The 21,735-nt window shown below is 36.8% G+C and overlaps 1 protein-coding gene across 1 annotated transcript in view; it reads left to right on the top strand.

Moving 5' to 3' along the window:
* The window catches only part of LOC137395248 (sortilin-related receptor-like), a 75,103-nt gene that overhangs the window by 45,322 nt on the left and 8,046 nt on the right, over positions 1–21,735 (top strand). Inside the window, exons 31-37 of the mRNA XM_068082106.1 lie at positions 169–267; positions 5,139–5,391; positions 5,527–5,655; positions 7,953–8,041; positions 15,216–15,414; positions 16,413–16,564; positions 19,764–19,947. Of these exons, the coding sequence (XP_067938207.1) occupies positions 169–267; positions 5,139–5,391; positions 5,527–5,655; positions 7,953–8,041; positions 15,216–15,414; positions 16,413–16,564; positions 19,764–19,947 (1,105 nt within the window). The remainder of the gene's footprint in view (positions 1–168; positions 268–5,138; positions 5,392–5,526; positions 5,656–7,952; positions 8,042–15,215; positions 15,415–16,412; positions 16,565–19,763; positions 19,948–21,735) is intronic.

Genomic DNA, 21,735 nt, shown 5'->3' with positions numbered 1-21,735 from the left:
CTGATGTAGCGAAACACGTGGTTAGGAAACTTGACCACCCTAGTAGGTGTATATTTATGGTGACCAAGTTAATTAGAGTTTCAAGTCATGGCTAGGATTTTAACCGTAGAGGTCTCATATGTATCCTTTCTGATTGCTTGCTTTATATGTTTCCAATATTTTCTACAGGTGCTCAAGACAGATACGATTTACGCCAAGGGCACTGACTCTGTCTCAGAGCCTGTTGACATTCCGCAAGAGGCACATGCAACTCAGATGAATATTTCTGTGAGCATCGTAAACACCTCACTGCTCTAGTAGACATTGTGAACACCTCACTGCTCTAGTAGACATTGTAAACATCTCACTGCTCTAGTAGACATTGTAAACAACTCACTGCTGTGGTAGACACTGTAAACACCTCACTGCTCTAGTAGACATTGTAAACACCTCACTGCTCTAGTAGACATTGTAAACACCTCACTGCTCTAGTAGACATAGTAAACACCTCACTGCTCTAGTAGACACTGTAAACAACTCACTGCTCTAGTAGATATTATAAACACCTCACTGCTCTAGTAGATATTGTAAACACCTCACTGCTATAGTAGACACTGTAAACAACTCACTGCTCTAGTAGACATTGTAAACACCTCACTGCTCTAGTAGACATTGTAAACACCTCACTGCTCTAGTAGATATTGTAAACACTTCACTGCTCTAGTAGACATTGTAAACACCCCACTGCTCTAGTAGACATAGTAAACACCCCACTGCTCTAGTAGACATTGTAAACACCTCACTGCTGTAGTAGACATTGTAAACACCTCACTGCTCTAGTAGATATTGTAAACACCTCACTGCTCTAGTAGATGTTGTAAACACCTCACTGCTCTAGTAGACATTGTAAACACCTCACTGCTCTAGTAGACATTGTAAACACCTCACTGCTCTAGTAGACATTGTAAACACCTCACTGCTCTAGTAGATGTTGTAAACACCTCACTGCTCTAGTAGACATTGTAAACACCTCACTGCTCTAGTAGACATTGTAAACATCTCACTGTTCTAGTAGACATTGTAAACACCTCACTGCTCTAGTAGACATTGTAAACACCTCACTGCTCTAGTAGACATAGTAAACACCTCACTGCTTTAGTAGACACTGTAAACAACTCACTGCTCTAGTAGATATTATAAACACCTCACTGCTCTAGTAGATATTGTAAACACCTCACTGCTCTAGTAGACACTGTAAACAACTCACTGCTCTAGTAGACATTGTAAACACCTCACTGCTCTAGTAGACATTGTAAACACCTCACTGCTCTAGTAGATATTGTAAACACTTCACTGCTCTAGTAGACATTGTAAACACCTCACTGCTCTAGTAGACATAGTAAACACCCCACTGCTCTAGTAGACATTGTAAACACCTCACTGCTGTAGTAGACATTGTAAACACCTCACTGCTCTAGTAGATATTGTAAACACCTCACTGCTCTAGTAGATGTTGTAAACACCTCACTGCTCTAGTAGACATTGTAAACACCTCACTGCTCTAGTAGACATTGTAAACACCTCACTGCTCTAGTAGACATTGTAAACACCTCACTGCTCTAGTACATGTTGTAAACACCTCACTGCTCTAGTAGACATTGTAAACACCTCACTGCTCTAGTAGACATTGTAAACATCTCACTGTTCTAGTAGACATTGTAAACACCTCACTGCTCTAGTAGACATTGTAAACACCTCACTGCTCTAGTAGACATAGTAAACACCTCACTGCTCTAGTAGACACTGTAAACAACTCACTGCTCTAGTAGATATTATAAACACCTCACTGCTCTAGTAGATATTGTAAACACCTCACTGCTCTAGTAGACACTGTAAACAACTCACTGCTCTAGTAGACATTGTAAACACCTCACTGCTCTAGTAGACATTGTAAACACCTCACTGCTCTAGTAGATATTGTAAACACTTCACTGCTCTAGTAGACATTGTAAACACCTCACTGCTCTAGTAGACATAGTAAACACCCCACTGCTCTAGTAGACATTGTAAACACCTCACTGCTGTAGTAGACATTGTAAACACCTCACTGCTCTAGTAGATATTGTAAACATCCCACTGCTCTAGTAGATGTTGTAAACACCTCACTGCTCTAGTAGACATTGTAAACACCTCACTGCTCTAGTAGACATTGTAAACACCTCACTGCTCTAGTAGACATTGTAAACACCTCACTGCTCTAGTAGACATTGTAAACACCTCACTGCTCTAGTAGATGTTGTAAACACCTCACTGCTCTAGTAGACATTGTAAACATCTCACTGTTCTAGTAGACATTGTAAACACCTCACTGCTCTAGTAGACATTATAAACACCTCACTGCTCTAGTAGACATTGTAAACACCTCACTGCTCTAGTAGACATTGTAAACACCTCACTGCTCTAGTAGACATTGTAAACACCTCACTGCTCTAGTAGACATTGTAAACACCTCACTGCTCTAGTAGATATTGTAAACACCTCACTGCTCTAGTAGACATTGTAAACACCTCACTGCTCTAGTAGACATAGTAAACATCTCACTGCTCTAGTAGACATTGTAAACAACTCACTGCTGTGGTAGACACTGTAAACACCTCACTGCTCTAGTAGACATTGTAAACACCTCACTGCTCTAGTAGACATTGTAAACACCTCACTGCTCTAGTAGACATAGTAAACACCTCACTGCTCTAGTAGACACTGTAAACAACTCACTGCTCTAGTAGATATTATAAACACCTCACTGCTCTAGTAGATATTGTAAACACCTCACTGCTCTAGTAGACACTGTAAACAACTCACTGCTCTAGTAGACATTGTAAACACCTCACTGCTCTAGTAGACATTGTAAACACCTCACTGCTCTAGTAGATATTGTAAACACTTCACTGCTCTAGTAGACATTGTAAACACCTCACTGCTCTAGTAGACATAGTAAACACCCCACTGCTCTAGTAGACATTGTAAACACCTCACTGCTGTAGTAGACATTGTAAACACCTCACTGCTCTAGTAGATATTGTAAACACCTCACTGCTTTAGTAGATGTTGTAAACACCTCACTGCTCTAGTAGACATTGTAAACACCTCACTGCTCTAGTAGACATTGTAAACACCTCACTGCTCTAGTAGACATTGTAAACACCTCACTGCTCTAGTAGACATTGTAAACACCTCACTGCTCTAGTAGATATTGTAAACACCTCACTGCTCTAGTAGACATTGTAAACACCTCACTGCTCTAGTAGACATAGTAAACATCTCACTGCTCTAGTAGACATTGTAAACAACTCACTGCTGTGGTAGACACTGTAAACACCTCACTGCTCTAGTAGACATTGTAAACACCTCACTGCTCTAGTAGACATTGTAAACACCTCACTGCTCTAGTAGACATAGTAAACACCTCACTGCTCTAGTAGACACTGTAAACAACTCACTGCTCTAGTAGATATTATAAACACCTCACTGCTCTAGTAGATATTGTAAACACCTCACTGCTCTAGTAGACACTGTAAACAACTCACTGCTCTAGTAGACATTGTAAACACCTCACTGCTCTAGTAGACATTGTAAACACCTTACTGCTCTAGTAGATATTGTAAACACTTCACTGCTGTAGTAGACATTGTAAACACCTCACTGCTCTAGTAGACATAGTAAACACCCCACTGCTCTAGTAGACATTGTAAACACCTCACTGCTGTAGTAGACATTGTAAACACCTCACTGCTCTAGTAGATATTGTAAACACCTCACTGCTTTAGTAGATGTTGTAAACACCTCACTGCTCTAGTAGACATTGTAAACACCTCACTGCTCTAGTAGACATTGTAAACACCTCACTGCTCTAGTAGACATTGTAAACACCTCACTGCTCTAGTAGACATTGTAAACACCTCACTGCTCTAGTAGATGTTGTAAACACCTCACTGCTCTAGTAGACATTGTAAACACCTCACTGCTCTAGTAGACATTGTAAACATCTCACTGTTCTAGTAGACATTGTAAACACCTCACTGCTCTAGTAGACATTGTAAACACCTCACTGCTCTAGTAGACATTGTAAACACCTCACTGCTCTAGTAGACATTGTAAACATCTCACTGTTCTAGTAGACATTGTAAACACCTCACTTCTCTAGTAGACATTATAAACACCTCACTGCTCTAGTAGACATTGTAAACACCTCACTGCTCTAGTAGACATTGTAAACACCTCACTGCTCTAGTAGACATTGTAAACACCTCACTGCTCTAGTAGACATTGTAAACACCTCACTGCTCTAGTAGATATTGTAAACACCTCACTGCTCTAGTAGACATTGTAAACACCTCACTGCTCTAGTAGACATAGTAAACACCTCACTGCTCTAGTAGATATTGTAAACACCTCACTGCTCTAGTAGACATTGTAAACACTTCACTGCTCTAGTAGATATTGTAAACATCTCACTGCTCTAGTAGATGTTGTAAACATCTCACTGCTCTAGTAGATATTGTAAACACCTCACTGCTCTAGTAGATATTGTAAACATCTCACTGCTCTAGTAGACATTGTAAACACCTCACTGCTCTAGTAGATATTGTAAACATCTCACTGCTCTAGTAGATGTTGTAAACATTTCACTGCTCTAGTAGACACTGTAAACATCTCACTGCTCTAGTAGATATTGTAAACACCTCACTGCTCTAGTAGATATTGTAAACACCTCACTGCTCTAGTAGATATTGTAAACATCTCACTGCTCTAGTAGATGTTGTAAACATCTCACTGCTCTAGTAGATATTGTAAACACCTCACTGCTCTAGTAGATATTGTAAACACCTCACTGCTCTAGTAGACATAGTAAACACCTCACTGCTCTAGTAGACATTGTAAACACCTCACTGCTCTAGTAGATATTGTAAACACCTCACTGCTGTAGTGGACAATTTTTAATTCATAAGTAGTGTAGAAACCTTCTCACCCCATTTTCGACATTCATAGAATTTGAATTCTGCTCCTTGATGCCTTTCTGCTTTCCTTGCTGGTATTTGAGTGCAATGATATACTCACTAAATGTTCTGAAATTTGATAGATAATATTATGCGCTTCAGGTGGTAGCTTTCAATGCTGCCGGGATGGGTGCAAGGTCAAGCGTGACCCACTGCCTGACACTGACGACCCCTACTTCGAAATGTGCTCAGTCAGGAGATGGTAATGTCACTCTCTCTATACATGTTGCCAATATATCTGCACAGTCCGATCGGAGCTCCTCCTTTGGCCTCCTACTCACATACCAGGATGAGAATATGGCTCTCCGACGTAACCGGGTGCCAGTGAACAAATCTGATGACTATTCAGTAACTAGTATGTTATTCTGATCTGCTGTCTCAGATTTTCATCGTAACTACATGATTAGACTGTTTCTCGGCTTCCCACACAAAGTGTAAATAGTATCTATTCTCGAGAACCTCAATCTCTCTGTTGATCATTATGTTGTAGTACCTAATCTCAGTTCTGGCACGAAATATGATATCAACATAGCTCTAGAAAAGTTCCTTGGATGGCCAGGACTGTCTTCTATGCCTATCTGCACCAGTGCCGTTGACGTTGCCCAATGCACTACCACAGGTTTGTCTTTTCGATCTACACTTCTCACACATTATAGATTTAGTATACATTGGAACCTCGGTTCTTGAACATAATCCGTTCCAGAAGGTTGTTCGAAAACCGAGTTGTTCGAGATCCGAAACAACTTTTTCCATTAGAATTAATGTATGTATATTTTAATCCGTTCCAAGTCGATAAAACAACTTTGGTAAAGTATTTTTTAACATTTTACAACATAAACTGTACTGTATACTGCATACTATAAATAAAATGGGTAGATGTAGATTGTGTTTAATTTTATTAAAAAATTTTTAATTTATGATGATGAAAAAAGATAATAAAAAGTACCGTACTTTTCGGACTATTAGCCGCTACTTTTTTCTGACGATTTGAGCCATGCGGCTTATGTAAGAGTGCGGCTATTCTGTGGCTTTTTCTTTTACCGATAGGGCGCATAAACCAGAATCTCCGGTTAGTGCGCCTGTAGCGGTGAAAGAAAATGCGAAACAATGCCTAACGGTACTGTTCCGTTAGGCACTAAGTTAAAAAGCGTTGATTAATACGAAACCGTGCCGTTAGGCACTGTTCCGTTTTAAACAGCAAAGTTGGTGCTGCGTTAAAAAGCACTGTCCTGAGTTCTGTGGCCTATACAAAGGTGCAGCCTATGTATTGTTTTATTTTTGTTTTTTGGACAATAAAGCAGATGCGGCTTATATAGAGGTGCGGTTTATAGTCCGAAAAGTACGGTAAACATTTTGTATGTTTTGCTTTTTAAACATCGAAAACATCAAAGGTTAAGATGCAATACCAAAAAATGATAATGAAACAGCAAAAAATACAACAGATCAGTTACATCAATCGTTTGAAAAAGAACATATAAACAGCATTGGCACGTCTACTTCACATCTTTGAAAGAGAATCATTTTCCAAAACAATTTAGGAAAGCTTGACTGAAGGAGTTGTCTCTAGCGAATCTCTTTGGTAGAGCAGGTGTCGTACCAGATGGTTCTTTTATTTTTGTAAATAATTTATTAAGCGTAACTTGCTACTCCTTCTGTATGCCCACCTTTCGAAAATTTCCATGCTGTTTCTGGAGCTGTTCGGAATGTTTTTTAATTCTAATGCGCATGCTCCGCTTTGGTCGAGAAACGAATTTATGTTCGAGAACTGAGACGAACAAATCTCAAAATTTTTGGGCGAAAACGAGTTGGTCAATAACTGAAGCATTCGAGAACCGACGTTCCACTGTACTCTATACATGCACTGAGTGGCATAGTATGTTGACACTATACTACTATACTATCAACATGGTATACTCTATACATCGACTGAGTTACCTAATGCATACTCTATACATCGACTGAGTTACCTAATGCATACTCTATACATCGACTGAGTTACCTAATGCATACTCTATACATAGACTGAGTTACCTAATGCATACTCTATACATAGACTGAGTTACCTAATGCATACTCTATACATCAACTGAGTTACCTAATGCATATTCTATACATAGACTGAGTTACTTAATGCATACTCTATACATGAACTGTGTTAACAAATGCATACTCTATACATAGACTGCGTTAACAAATGCATACTCTATACATAGACTGAGTTAACAAATGCATACTCTATACATAGACTGAGTTACCTAATGCATACTCTATACAAATACTGAATTAACTAACGCATACTCTATACATAGACTGAGTTACCTAATGCATACTCTATACATAGACTGAGTTACCTAATGCATACTCTATATATACATAGACTGAGTTACCTAATGCATACTCTATACATAGACTGAGTTACCTAATGCATACTCTATACATCAACTGAGTTACCTAATGCATATTCTATACATAGACTGAGTTACTTAATGCATACTCTATACATGAACTGTGTTAACAAATGCATACTCTATACATAGACTGAGTTAACAAATGCATACTCTATACATAGACTGAGTTAACAAATGCATATTCTATGCATAGACTGAGTTAACAAATGCATACTCTATACATAGACTGAGTTACCTAATGCATACTCTATACAAATACTGAATTAACTAACGCATACTCTATACATAGACTGAGTTACCTAATGCATACTCTATACATAGACTGAGTTACCTAATGCATACTCTATACATAGACTCAGTTACCTAATGCATACTCTATACATAGACTGAGTTAACTAATGCATACTCTATACATAGACTGTGTTAACTAATGCATACTCTATACATAGACTGAGTACATCAGTTTTTAGGCACTTGATTACATTCACCTGCTGTTGACATGTTTCAGGTTCTAAGATGGACACCGTGAATCATCTGAAAATTGCTCCCAATGTTACCACTAACTACGCCTTTGTTTCCTGGCAACCAGTATCAAAGGTAATGACCAAAATAGACGGGAAGGATGTTACGTGTGGAATGTTCTGCTATGTTCTGTCTAGTCACATACCTTCGCTATGCTAGACATTGTAAAATCTACCATGTTTTAATCTACCACTCCGCTGTGACTTATTTGTGTATCAAACACATAGACCTATTAACTATACTAGACTGGGCAATGCGAAGCCACGGTGTCCTACATAAATAGCCACATTCTTCACGACGTAACGTCAACGCTTTGTTCACTCGCAGCTGGTCAGGCAAGCGAGTCATCATTGTTTACATTGAAAGAATGGCAGAGACAGCTTTGTTGCTACATGTAATTTGACATAACTACTAAAGTACACAAGATATTGGTTTAAAATTTTAGATGCAAAGCTTATACACTATGCATTTCCTGCCCTGAAAATTTGTAAACATAAAGTTGAATACTTCATATGTAAAGTGCGAGTAAAAATGTATATTGATCTATTCAAAAAGTATTGCAAAATTATCAATGTTGCCCTATGCTATGGGCTAACATGTCAGTTAGCTAGGTGTACAAACTGATTTCAAATGCATACACACTGGTAAATGGTACACTGATCGCAGTCTGCCATGAACATAAATGTTGGGTCTTAGGTGTTATGCAAACAGTATCAGAAAAATCGTAGAAAACAAATTACAAATGGTGCAATTTTCTAGACATATTGTGACAGGCTACACTTGGCTAAGGACGACCAGTCGGCTGAGCTTTGATCTAAGATTACTTTTGTTAGCTGCTACCTTTGTAGCCTCATGGTAAATTCTGATTCTGACATATCTGGATGTGATAGTTTTAAATAACGCTGCGCTGTGACTTGAGCATGGAAATTCCTGATGCAAATTGCTTTGTAAAACCAATAAAAGAGTCTTTGTGACTACCAGCTTGTGTATGTCTGCAGTGATTCCTTGTAAATCGACACAGTGCCGTATGATCTGTTCTGAGCCTGGACATATCTTTGTGATGACAGGATGAGGTGTAAACAGACCACCTCTATTTTTACACTGATTAGTACCGCTTCATCCCTGGTGCGTAAATCTGGACAGGAGGCTATAAAGCTGGTGCAGTCATTGCAGTTGAGTTTTATGTTCCGTACCACATAACCTGCTAAATACATATCATATGCTAATATTATTATAAAAAGTTGTATACTATAAAAGTTATAACTATTAACTACATGTTACGTATGTCAAGGTGTTTTTCTTCTGATGGAAAGGTGTGGAAACAGAGTTAACTGTCTTTTGCTGGAGTATTAGAACAACCAAATGCACAGCAAAAATTTTTACTCCTCTTGTCCTGCAAAATAATCAGTACATAATTGCATTCTTATGCAACCATTATAAAGTAAAAATCTTTTCGTTAGGTTTAGCTACACTTCTAAATATAGCACAGCCATAATCATACTCATTTACTAGCCTATGTCCACCTGCCATGGTGATGAAAAACTTCATGAAATGGGCAACACTTCGTCTACTCCGGGGTTGACACCTCTTTGTGCGAAGCAACTTTTCAAATATTAGTGCCAGCAATGAACTCTAAGAAAAATTTTTGGAAAAAACTATTATTTGTATGCATATCTCAGAAAAATCCGCAAGATTTCTTGCTCTTCATATCTAGGTACTTCTCACAACCACACTTGAAAACAATTGGAGTAAAATTTACCTTCGAATCATTTCCAGTGCTGGTAGTTGCTCCACTCTCAATGGCTTCCTATTTAAAACTATGGCCTGGACTAAGCAAAGTGAACAAAGCAACAAAGTGAACATAAACCTATTTTCTGATGCTGTTTGCATAACACCTAAGACCCAACATTTATATTCATGGCAGACTGCGATCAGTGTACCATTTACCAGTGTGTATGCATTTGAAATCAGTTTGTACACCTAGCTATCTGACATGTTAGCCCATAGCATAGGGCAACATTGATAATTTTGCAATGTCTTCTGAATAGATCAATATATATATATATATATATATATATAGTACTTTATTGGCAATAATTTCATTTCACAAATAGAAATGTTTTTCAAATTAGGCCATACAACAATAGTAAAACAAAAAAAAGGGAAAAAAGCAACAGTTAATCATTAAAATTGAATAAATAGTCTGACAAATAGTCTTTAAAGTGCCTTTCTCTGCTGAGAGAACGGATATTTGGTGGAAGATTGTTAAAGCAGCTGGCAATGACATTTTCAAAATGATTGTTAGTGATTGTATGCAATTTGTTCATATCACGTAAGTTGAAATGAGTTAAGAACCTGTAATTGTCATGTAAAAAACGAGGACACAAACCATGAAAAATCTTGAAACATTGAATTGAAGTAAAATAAATATTTAGCATAGGCAGAGTAAGAAGACGCAGAGATTTGGAAAGATCATTTGTTGGAATAATATATGCAGGCATATGATGTAAATTTGCAATGAGTCGAAATGCTCTTTTTTGCAACAAAAATAAATCCTTCGTGACATATCTTGGAGCTAGATTATAATAAATGTGGATACCATAAATAATATGGCAAAATATAAACTGATAATAAAATGCAATAGCAGATTTTGAGTTCATGTATGGCCTGCAAAACTGGAGCAGAGTCAATGACTTTGTGACCTTACTACAAATATACAAATATACATTTTTACTCGCACTTTACATATGAAGTATTCAACTTTGTTTACAAATTTTCAGGGCAGGAAATGCATAGTGTATAAGCTTTGCATCTAAAATTTTAAACCAATATCTTGTGTACTTTAGTAGTTATGTCAAATTACATGTAGCAACAAAGCTGTCTCTGCCATTCTTTCAATGTAAACAATGATGACTCGCTTGCCTGACCAGCTGCGAGTGAACAAAGCGTTGACGTTACGTCGTGAAGAATGTGGCTATTTAAGTAGGACACAATGCTGAGCCGTGATGCATTGGATTGCCCAGTCTAGTATAGTTAATAGGTCTATGATCAAACATGATAACAGTATCTAAGACTCGGCTATCACTAGAATATCAAACATGGTAGCAGTTTCTAAGACTCGGCTATCACTAGAATATCAAACATGGTAGCAGTATCTAAGACTTGGCTATCACTAAAGTATCTAATATGGTAACAGTATCTAAGACTCGGCTATCATTAGATTATCAAACATGGTAGCAGTTTCTAAGACTCGGCTATCACTAGAATATCAAACATGGTAGCAGTATCTAAGACTCGACTATCACTAGAATATCAAACATGGTAGCAGTATCTAAGACTCGGCTATCACTAGAATATCAAACATGGTAGCAGTTTCTAAGACTCGACTATTACTAGAATAAAAACTAAAATAGTTTATGTAACGAGGTTATCTAATGAGTTTTTCATCATTTTCTAGTATTTGCTGATTTAAACTCTCTTCTGGCACCTGGTTCGGCAGCTGAACTACTAATGTTCTCATCAAAATGTCAAACTCACATAATGTTATACATTTTCACCACCCTCTCTTGTACTTCCTATATAATGTCGAATATGACTTTATGCCTCTGCCTAATCAGTATTATATAACTACGGGCACTTTACTGTACATTACATGTGTGCATTTTACTAAGAATTTGTGTTGTGTTTCTGTGTGTTATGTCCATAGAGTTATCTCCCCCTAGAGTGATAACTACACGAGCGTTTCCGGTGCCAACAAGGAGCGTTTAAGCCACGCCTCTTTTTTGTGCTAGTCAGTCGTAGTGATTGACTAGATCAATAACATCAGCCATGAGAAGGGTTAAACAAGGATCATGAATTTCCAGTTAAGATAGTAATTAATGTTCATATTAAAGAAATGATGATTATAGTTTATTACTCTAATATATGCTTATTATTTAAAGCAATTCAATTCCTACCAGGATCACTAAACATATTATGGAAATGTTTACTTTTTCATATCCATTTCCATCAATGATATACAGCCCCCCACAGCCCCATGCAGCAATGATATACAGCCCCCCACAGCCCCATACAGCAATGATATACAGCCAATGATATACCGCCCCCTGTATATCATTGTTTCCATAAACATAAATATTTCCATAATTTTAGGGAAATGAAAATGGAAATTTTATTTTAGAAATATGGAAATGTTATTGAAATGGAAATAATATGGAAATGTTGTGGAAATGGAAATAATATAGAATTGAAGTAGGGAAATGTTATAGAAATGGAAATGAATTATGGAAATGATATAGAAACACTATAGAAAAGAAGAAGGGAAATGTTATGGAAATGGAATTAATATGGAAATGAATTATGGAAATTTTATGAAATGGAAATAATATGGAAATAAATTATGGAAATGTTATGGAAATAATATAGAAATGAAGTAAGGAAATGTAATGGAAATGGAAATTGTGACATACACGTAATCCCTGATACCTGCATGACTTGCAAAGGCACTGAATAGATAGTGTTAAGTAAATGAGTTAATGCAATCAGTTACTCATAAGTAAAATAAAAAGTCATACTGGGGTTGTATTACATTAGTGTGATGGGAAGCTAGTCGACTGCCATCAGCTATGAGCTGTACTACCCAAGTTGCCCGAGTAATAAAAAAGTCTTTGGACAGAAAATTTATTTTTATATAACATTTACCATTCTAACTTTTAAACTTCATCTAATGAGAAAACATTTTTAAGCAGTTCAAATGAGTTAAGAGGAAAAAGAAAACAACCGTAAAGGTTTTCAAGCTTTTTCAAAAAACTACAACTTTTAAATTTCATATCATGAAGGAAGTGTTTTGTTGAAATAAATTTGGGAAAAAAAAACTGTAAACGTGTGTAAATGTAAAATAATTGGCAAGTAATGGCTAAATATAATCTGTTTAGCTATGATTACAATAAAAAATTATTTAATAAATAAAGTAATAAAAAAGTCTATTTTATTGTTAAATAATTATAATTTAGTATAATTAAATATAATTTATTTTTATCTAACATATAACAACATTTGCCACTCTTTCAATCTTTTTGCTTGTTTACATCAAGCAAAGATGTCCACTAACTAGTGGACATCTTTGCTTCAAGTTAGTCTATGTATTTGATTGATATGTATTGAAATCTAATATTACATGCAAGGGCTGTTTGTGGACTGTCGGTCAATGAATCACTCTATCACCATACAATGCCAATACTTTCAGTTGATGGCAGTCGATTAGCTTCCCATCACACTAATGTAATACAACCCCAGTATGACTATCTATCTTATCTATGAGTAACCAATCATATACAGCCCCCCCATGTGTGGGGGCTGTATACCATTGGAGTAACTGATTGCATTAACTCACTTACTCAACACTATCTATTCAGTGCCTTTGCAAGGCATGTAGGAAATGTTGAATTGCTTTAAATAATAAGCATATTTTAGAGTAATAAACTATAATCATCATTTCTTTAATATGAGCAATAATTACTATCTTAACTGTGGAAATTCATGATCATTCTCATGGCTGATGTTATCGTTCTGTCAATTACTACGATTGACTAGCACAAAAAAGGGGTGTGGCCTAAACGCTTCTTGTTGGCACCGGAAACGCTCGTGTTGTTGAATGCACAGTTATCACTCTAGGGAGGAGATTACTCTATGGTTATGTCTTATCTCGGTTGGTACCAGCTAAAACCCTTTTGTAGAGACATCAACCTCAATTGTTGGTGTACATTCTAATAAATAATAGTTTTAAGCACCGTATCTGTGTTAATTATTACTATAGAACTTGCTCCATTGGCAGAGGTGTGAATTGTCATCTAATATAGAATTGATGTGAAAACGACTGGAATTTGTCAGTTTTTGTAATTGTAATTCATGAGAGCTGACTGCTGTCTAGTTCTGTCATTATGCTTAAAGGTTGACTTGCAACAAAATCCACTTTACAATTGTTGGGTATCAAAAGATTCACCATGTCTTACTCTGCTGTGTAGTAGGTGCAAAACATGTGGAAATGTGATTACAAGCTCTTAAAAGCTCAAAAACGAACAGTTAATCGCCGCCATCACGAAACTTCCATAGATTAGAATCTTTTTCCAAAATGGCTCAAATGGAACGTAGTTGAATGAGATGGCTTCTGTTTACACTTTCATGCAACCTCATTCGTTGAAATAATTTCACAAATGTACTTCACGCATTCCATAAAACCATGTCTATTGTCCTTATGCGTCTATTTCATCATCATTGTAATGCTGTCACTTTCAGCACTGATCTCTTATAACTTAACCGTGAAAATTCGTTTAATTTTTTAACCTTAGCTCGAAGAAGTACATATCATTCTCTGATAAACATGACGAGCCTGTTGGTCACCTGTGATAATCGAAAAATGCTGCATCAATTATTCACGCTGTTTGGCTGGAAGTATTGGGTCACATGATCAGATTACGATTAGACCAAGCCGAAACAAAACTGTAAAGTAGCGAGCATCTATATTTGATACGGGCTCTTTGGTAAAACCCAAAGTGTTTGTCATAAACTAGTGCTTCGGAAAGTTTCATATTGAGCCTTTTTTGCCTTTCAATCATGTGTCCTTTCGCATCGCGTGCCAAAACAATAACCAAATGGATTGACTACATCATAGAAATAAACTGATTCCTATCTACGGCGGTTTCGTGATGGCAGCGATTAACTGTTCGTTTTTGAGCTTTTAAGAGCTTGTAATCACATTTCTACATATTTTGCCCTTACAACACAGCAGAGTAAGACATGGTGAATCTTTTGATATCAAATAACTGTAATGTGAATTTTGTTGCAAGTCCACCTTTACCGTGAAGACAAGGGATTGTAGTTTATGGAGCAGTATACATGAAGTGGATAACAAATTTACACCTGTTTTAAAATTTATCAACTCTCTCAAACTTTTTTACAACTGTAATGGCTATCATTTTTATTTTGAAATTTTCCACCTTTTTCATAATTATGTAATATGTTTTCATTTTGAAATTTCTACCATTTTCATAATTATTTAAAATGTTTTTATTTTGAAATCTCCACCATTTTCATAACTATTTAAAATGTAGAATAGCTAATTCTGATTAACGCTTGTACGTGTAGAATTTCCATCATTTGAGAAAGCCATATATGTGTAATACAGTATTTTACGGTCTTTGTACAGTTTGGTATTGATCCGCTTTATTCTGCTTATACTATTTTTATGTAGGCAACTGAGTATGAAGTGGTTCTTGCTTACGACAAGGAAGACCTGGAAGAAGGAAAATATGTGACGACGGTGACGGTCAGCACAGCGTTCGCAGCATTGGAGCAGCTATATAGCTGTAAGAAATATTTTGTTGCTGTTAGAGTCATCTCTCCTGGAATCGGAAAGCTATCTACTTTGTCTATGTTGACAACACTGGCGGGTGAGTTATCACCATATGACTGCATCATGCTCTCATATGTCACTAGTTTACTTTGATCATCAATTTAATACAGCGTGCAGACTATAAATAGAGTCACAGCTGACTCGGTCACATAGTGCTGCCATTTGGGAAGCCAACGTAGAGGCTAAGGCTATAGACAGTTTAATAGAGTTGAACATAGATTCATATGTTCATAATGTGTTGTCAAACCCTTTGCATATCATCGTCGGAAGATATGAAAGGGTCATCTATGTTCAAATAAAATTGAATAGAACCAGCAAAGTAACTTTGCGTTCTCCAGCCAAAGATGTACATGCTGTACATATCCAAGGTCCCTGCTTGTTCTTACTGCAGCACTCTCTTGTTCTTTTGGACGAATTAAAACTGCATTCAATACAGTGATCTCGTGATGATTCTTACAAAATCAAATAGACCTCCATCAAACTTTTTGACCTTTAATACAGAGAGCATTTCTTTAAATTGCGGACCAGGGGATTGTTCAGAGAATTGTTAAAAATGCATGACAGGGCTCGCAGAAGACAAGCTCACCTAAACATTTTGAGGTGAACAACGATGCTCGGTTTGTTCAAATGTGTCTCAAGTGTTTTTACCTAAAGGGAAGTAGAGGATACTAGAGGTACTAGCAGAGGATTTTACAGTCCAGCTATCATGTAACTAAACTCTTACCTCTTTTACCGTGCCAGTGAAATGCTGGTCAAATTATCTGCATTTATAATTGCTCGGTATGGTACAACCTTTCAGCTTTCAAACGCTGCTAATATCTAGTTTCTGATGTAGCATGTGTGGAATGTAACTCTGTGTCTAGGTGTCTAGGTGTCTAGGTGTCATATTTTGACTACACTGATGAGGAATGTTCAACTGTTTTCTTCACTAACTAATTGCAATAATAAGAACTTCATGGGTAAGGTCTAGTAACTCCTAAACTCTATTATTTTAAATTTTTCATGACACGGCACATTTTTCTTTGCTACTTTCAGATGACAACGCCGCCCCAAGGCTAGTTCATGCCGCTCTTGCCAACCCATCTGTCTCTCTCAACTTACATGCCATTTTTCACCCAGACTACAATAATTCTGACTCCGTTGATGTAAAAATATCATGGGAGCCTCCTTGCTACAGCTCGCATAATGTAAGGGAACATAATTACAATTTACCAATCTTGTTTTGGTAGGCCTCTTTCATTTTCCATGATTTAACTCAAATTGACGCGCTTAGTTTGATTTGAGGTCATCTTGATGGTTCAAAAATGATTTGAATATGACTTTAAAATTGGTTAAAGGTTGACTTGCAACAAAATTCACATTATAGTTATATGGTATCAACAGATTCACCATCTCATACTCTGCTGTGTTGTAGGTGCAAAATATGCGGAAATGTGATTACAAGCTCTTAAAAGTTACAAAGTGAACAGTTAATCGCAGCCATCACGAAAACGTCGTAGTTTGGAATCTCTTTATTTCGACGACGTACTCAACTTGACGGGGTTATTGTTTTGACACGCCACAGGCCAATAAAAGGCTCAATATAAAATGTTTCGTAGCACTAGTTTATGGCAAAAACTTCGGGCTTTACTGGAAAGCCCTTATCAAATACGGATGCTCGCTACTTTACAGTTTCACTTCAGTTTGGTCTTATCATCTAGTCGTAATCTGATCATGTGACCCTTACTTCCTGCCAAATAGCGCGAACAATTTCTGCAGCACTTTTCGACTATCACAGGTGACCAACAGGCTTGTCATGTTTATCAGAGGATGATATGCCCTCCTTCAAGCTAAGGTTAAAAAATGAAACAGATTTTTACGGTAGGTTCTGAGATATCAGTGCTCAAAATGACAGCATTACAATTATTATAAAATAGACGCGTAAAGACAATAGACCTGGTTTTATTGAATGCGTGAAGTATATTTGCGAAAATATTTAGACGGATGTGGTTGCATGAAAGTGTAAACAGAAGCCATCATGTTCAATTACGTCCCATTTGAGCCGTTTTGGAAAGGGATTCCAACCTACGGCGTTTTCGTGATGGCTGCGATTAACTGTTTGTTTTGTAGCTTTTAAGAGCTTGTAATCGCATTTCTACATATTTTGCACCTAGAAGACAGCAGAATAAGACATGGTGAATCTTTTGATACCAAATAACTGTAATGTGAATTTTGTTGCAAGTTAACCTTTAAGGACATAAGGCAATACATTTTGAATTTCAAGTTGTCAAAGATAATATCAACATACAAGGCTCCATTGTTTCATCAGTCATGTATCTCTTGTTGACGCAATGAATAGCGGACATGGCTCGAGTCGAGTCAAGGACTATGGATTTGCATGCAAGGCACCCAAGTCACAAGAGAATCATTTTTCTATCTGTTACCACAATTGCTCTTACATGTACATTCTGATGCAACTTGGGGAGTGTCTGTCTGAGCAGCGATAGTACAGCTTGCTGATCGACACAAAACTAGGGACTAGCATGGCAATCGGCAACCCTAATCAACCTACTTCTCATATTTCACACTCGGTCTTCATAAAATCTTGCCAAAATTTCATGGAATGTTTTTGAATTTGGCACAATTTTGATGAGTGTAAATTTGGTTGGTGAGTCCTCAATGTGACAGTTATAAATTCTGGTTCATGCAAGCAAATGAGGTACAGTGCAGTGAGTACACCCCCGCCATACAACATTAATTCATTCCGGTGTTGCCATCGTGAGGCTAAAATGCGGTATAGAGGAGTATAGAAACCTATAATAATTCTTTAATGGTATGAAACATCAAAATTTTACATACATACTGTACTTATTAAAAATTAGTAATAGATTAATACATTTTGTATATTAGCCTTACTAACTATAGTTAACTTATAGTTAACCTAATAACTCTCGCTTCGTTACAGTGGCAATCATTTTGTTACCTCTTCCTTTAACGTGGTTATTAAACATGAGACCCATGACTAACGAATTAAAGTTATTTATTTAGTTATATAGTTATTTATGTATAATGAATTAAAGTTCATAGTATATATTATATTAAACGCTAAAATGCACAATAGAATTTCACATTCGCTTACTTTTCACTAATTTTTGTTTCGCTGACTCAATATCAAGCATATGAAACGAAAAGTTCTGAACTGAGAGGGAGAGTGAGCATTGTATCTCTTTCATGAGTTGTGGGAGGGATTTCGGCAAATAGCATATCGCCACTCCGATGTGTTCAGCACACTGCCTGCCAAATTTGAATTGGAAAGAAATTTTCGTTGATATCATATGGCGGAAAAAATGTCGTCTGATGGGGCTGAAAAAAACATTGGGACTCACATTGTAAGGCGAAAAAAGCTGTATGACAGAGACATCGTAACCTGGAGTGCGCTGTATATTGACATTGCAGTTTAAATTAACTGTAATACTTTGCAAATTACTTTCACTTGTATTGAGGAATGTCTTGATCTATATTTCAACTTGAGAAACATGGTTTCAATTGATGCAAAACGAATGGCTTGATTCGGTGTGAACTGAAAATTTGTAATGCAAGTAAGAGTTTAAATGTGTAGTGAATGATTTGCTCTTGGCTCTGCACAACGGCTGACTGTATCATTCACCTGCCGTACTAGTGACACAAAGTTGACAGCTAACACACCTGCAGCACTGGCCATGCTACAATTGATAGGTCACCCACCTGCAACACTAGTCATGCTACAATAATTGATAGGTCACACACCTCAGCACTAGTCATGCTACAATTGATACGTCACACACCTGCCGCACTAGTCATGCAACAATTGATACGTCATACACCTGCAGCACCAGTCAGGCAACAATCGATTGGTAGTATCCTTCCAACACTGATCATGTAACAATTGATAGATCACACACACACCTACAACACTGGTCAAGCAACAATTATTTGATAATTCACCTGTAGTACTAAAGATACAACAGTTGATTGATCATTTACCTGTAATCCCCGTAACACAACAGTTGTTGAATCACTCTGTTGCAGTACCACAATTGTTGATAGCTTATTCACCTGCGGTACCAGTCATATAAGACCTGGCAAACTACTCGCCCACTGGACCATAACATCTCGTTCTCTTTCAATCCCTTTTCAAGATCTGATAGGTCATTAATTTGTTGTGCAGTCTCTCAAGAGAATGTCTTACATCATTTTAAAAGTAAAACACCTTGTGATTCTAATCCCAATGGTCATGAAAAGGTCATGATCAGTTTTTGTCACATAAAATTCAAGTACAGTATAGAGCGATAGGTTTTAACATTGTATTAGCTGTTTAAAGTTGTCCAGCTTTCTGTATTCTAATGTTGCTGAAATTTTTCATCGCAGGCAACTCGGGTATATATCAGAGAGAGGAACATCGACTATATCCATGATCTAAACAGGACTGTCAAGGCTGGCGACGAGTCTCATGAATTGGTAGTGAAAATGCAGAGAGGTGGATCGTATGAGATAGTAATACAGGAAGGGTTAAACAATGGAAAGAACAGCTCCACCCTTTCTTATAGTCCAGGTATAAATGCTGGGATAAATTGGAATGAATTTAAAAATGTAGTAGATGAGGGATAGTGGTGTTAGTATTAGATGAGGGATAGTAGTGTTAGTATTAGATGAGGGATAGTAGTGTTAGTATTAGATGAGGGATAGTAGTGTTAGTATTAGATGAGGGATAGTAGTGCTAGTATTAGATGATGGATAGTAGTGTTAGTATTAGATGAGGGATAGTAGTGTTAGTATTAGATGAGGGATAGTAGTGTTAGTATTAGATGAGGGATAGTAGTGTTAGTATTAGATGAGGGATAGTAGTGCTAGTATTAGATGAGGGATAGTAGTGTTAGTATTAGATGATGGATAGTAGTGTTAGTATTAGATGAGGGATAGTAGTGCTAGTATTAGATGAGGGATAGTAGTGTTAGTATTAGATGAGGGATAGTAGTGTTAGTATTAGATGAGGGATAGTAGTGTTAGTATTATATGAGGGATAGTAGTGCTAGTATTAGATGAGGGATAGTAGTGTTAGTATTAGATGAGGGATAGTAGTGTTAGTATTAGATGAGGGATAGTAGTGTTAGTATTAGATGAGGGATAGTAGTATTAGTATTAGATGAGGGATAGTAGTGTTAGTATTAGATGAGGGATAGTAGTATTAGTATTAGATGAGGGATAGTAGTGTTAGTATTAGATGAGGGATAGTAGTGTTAGTATTAGATGATGGATAGTAGTGTTAGTATTAGATGAGGGATAGTAGTGTTAGTATTAGATGAGGGATAGTAGTGTTAGTATTATATGAGGGATAGTAGTGCTAGTATTAGATGAGGGATAGTAGTGTTAGTATTAGATGAGGGATAGTAGTGTTAGTATTAGATGAGGGATAGTAGTATTAGTATTAGATGAGGGATAGTAGTGTTAGTATTAGATGAGGGATAGTAGTGTTAGTATTAGATGAGGGATAGTAGTGTTAGTATTAGATGATGGATAGTAGTGTTAGTATTAGATGATGAATAGTAGTGCTAGTATTAGATGAAGAATAGTATTGTTAGTATTAGATGATGGATAGTAGTGTTAGTATTAGATGAGGGATAGTAGTGCTAGTATTAGATGAGGGATAGTAGTGTTAGTATTAGATGAGGGATAGTAGTGTTAGTATTAGATGAGGGATAGTAGTGTTAGTATTATATGAGGGATAGTAGTGCTAGTATTATATGAGGGATAGTAGTGTTAGTATTAGATGAGGGATAGTAGTGTTAGTATTAGATGAGGGATAGTAGTGTTAGTATTAGATGAGGGATAGTAGTGTTAGTATTAGATGAGGGATAGTAGTATTAGTATTAGATGAGGGATAGTAGTGTTAGTATTAGATGAGGGATAGTAGTGTTAGTATTAGATGAGGGATAGTAGTGTTAGTATTAGATGAGGGATAGTAGTGTTAGTATTAGATGAGGGATAGTAGTATTAGTATTAGATGAGGGATAGTAGTGTTAGTATTAGATGAGGGATAGTAGTGTTAGTATTAGATGAGGGATAGTAGTGTTAGTATTAGATGAGGGATAGTAGTGTTAGTATTAGATGAGGGATAGTAGTATTAGTATTAGATGAGGGATAGTAGTGTTAGTATTAGATGAGGGATAGTAGTGTTAGTATTAGATGATGGATAGTAGTGTTAGTATTAGATGAGGGATAGTAGTGTTAGTATTAGATGAGGGATAGTAGTGTTAGTATTATATGAGGGATAGTAGTGCTAGTATTAGATGAGGGATAGTAGTGTTAGTATTAGATGAGGGATAGTAGTGTTAGTATTAGA

Source organism: Watersipora subatra, chromosome 1, assembly GCF_963576615.1.
Source record: "Watersipora subatra chromosome 1, tzWatSuba1.1, whole genome shotgun sequence".
NCBI classification, from domain to species: Eukaryota; Metazoa; Bryozoa; class Gymnolaemata; order Cheilostomatida; family Watersiporidae; genus Watersipora; species Watersipora subatra.
This window is presented reverse-complemented; position numbering and strand designations above follow the sequence as displayed.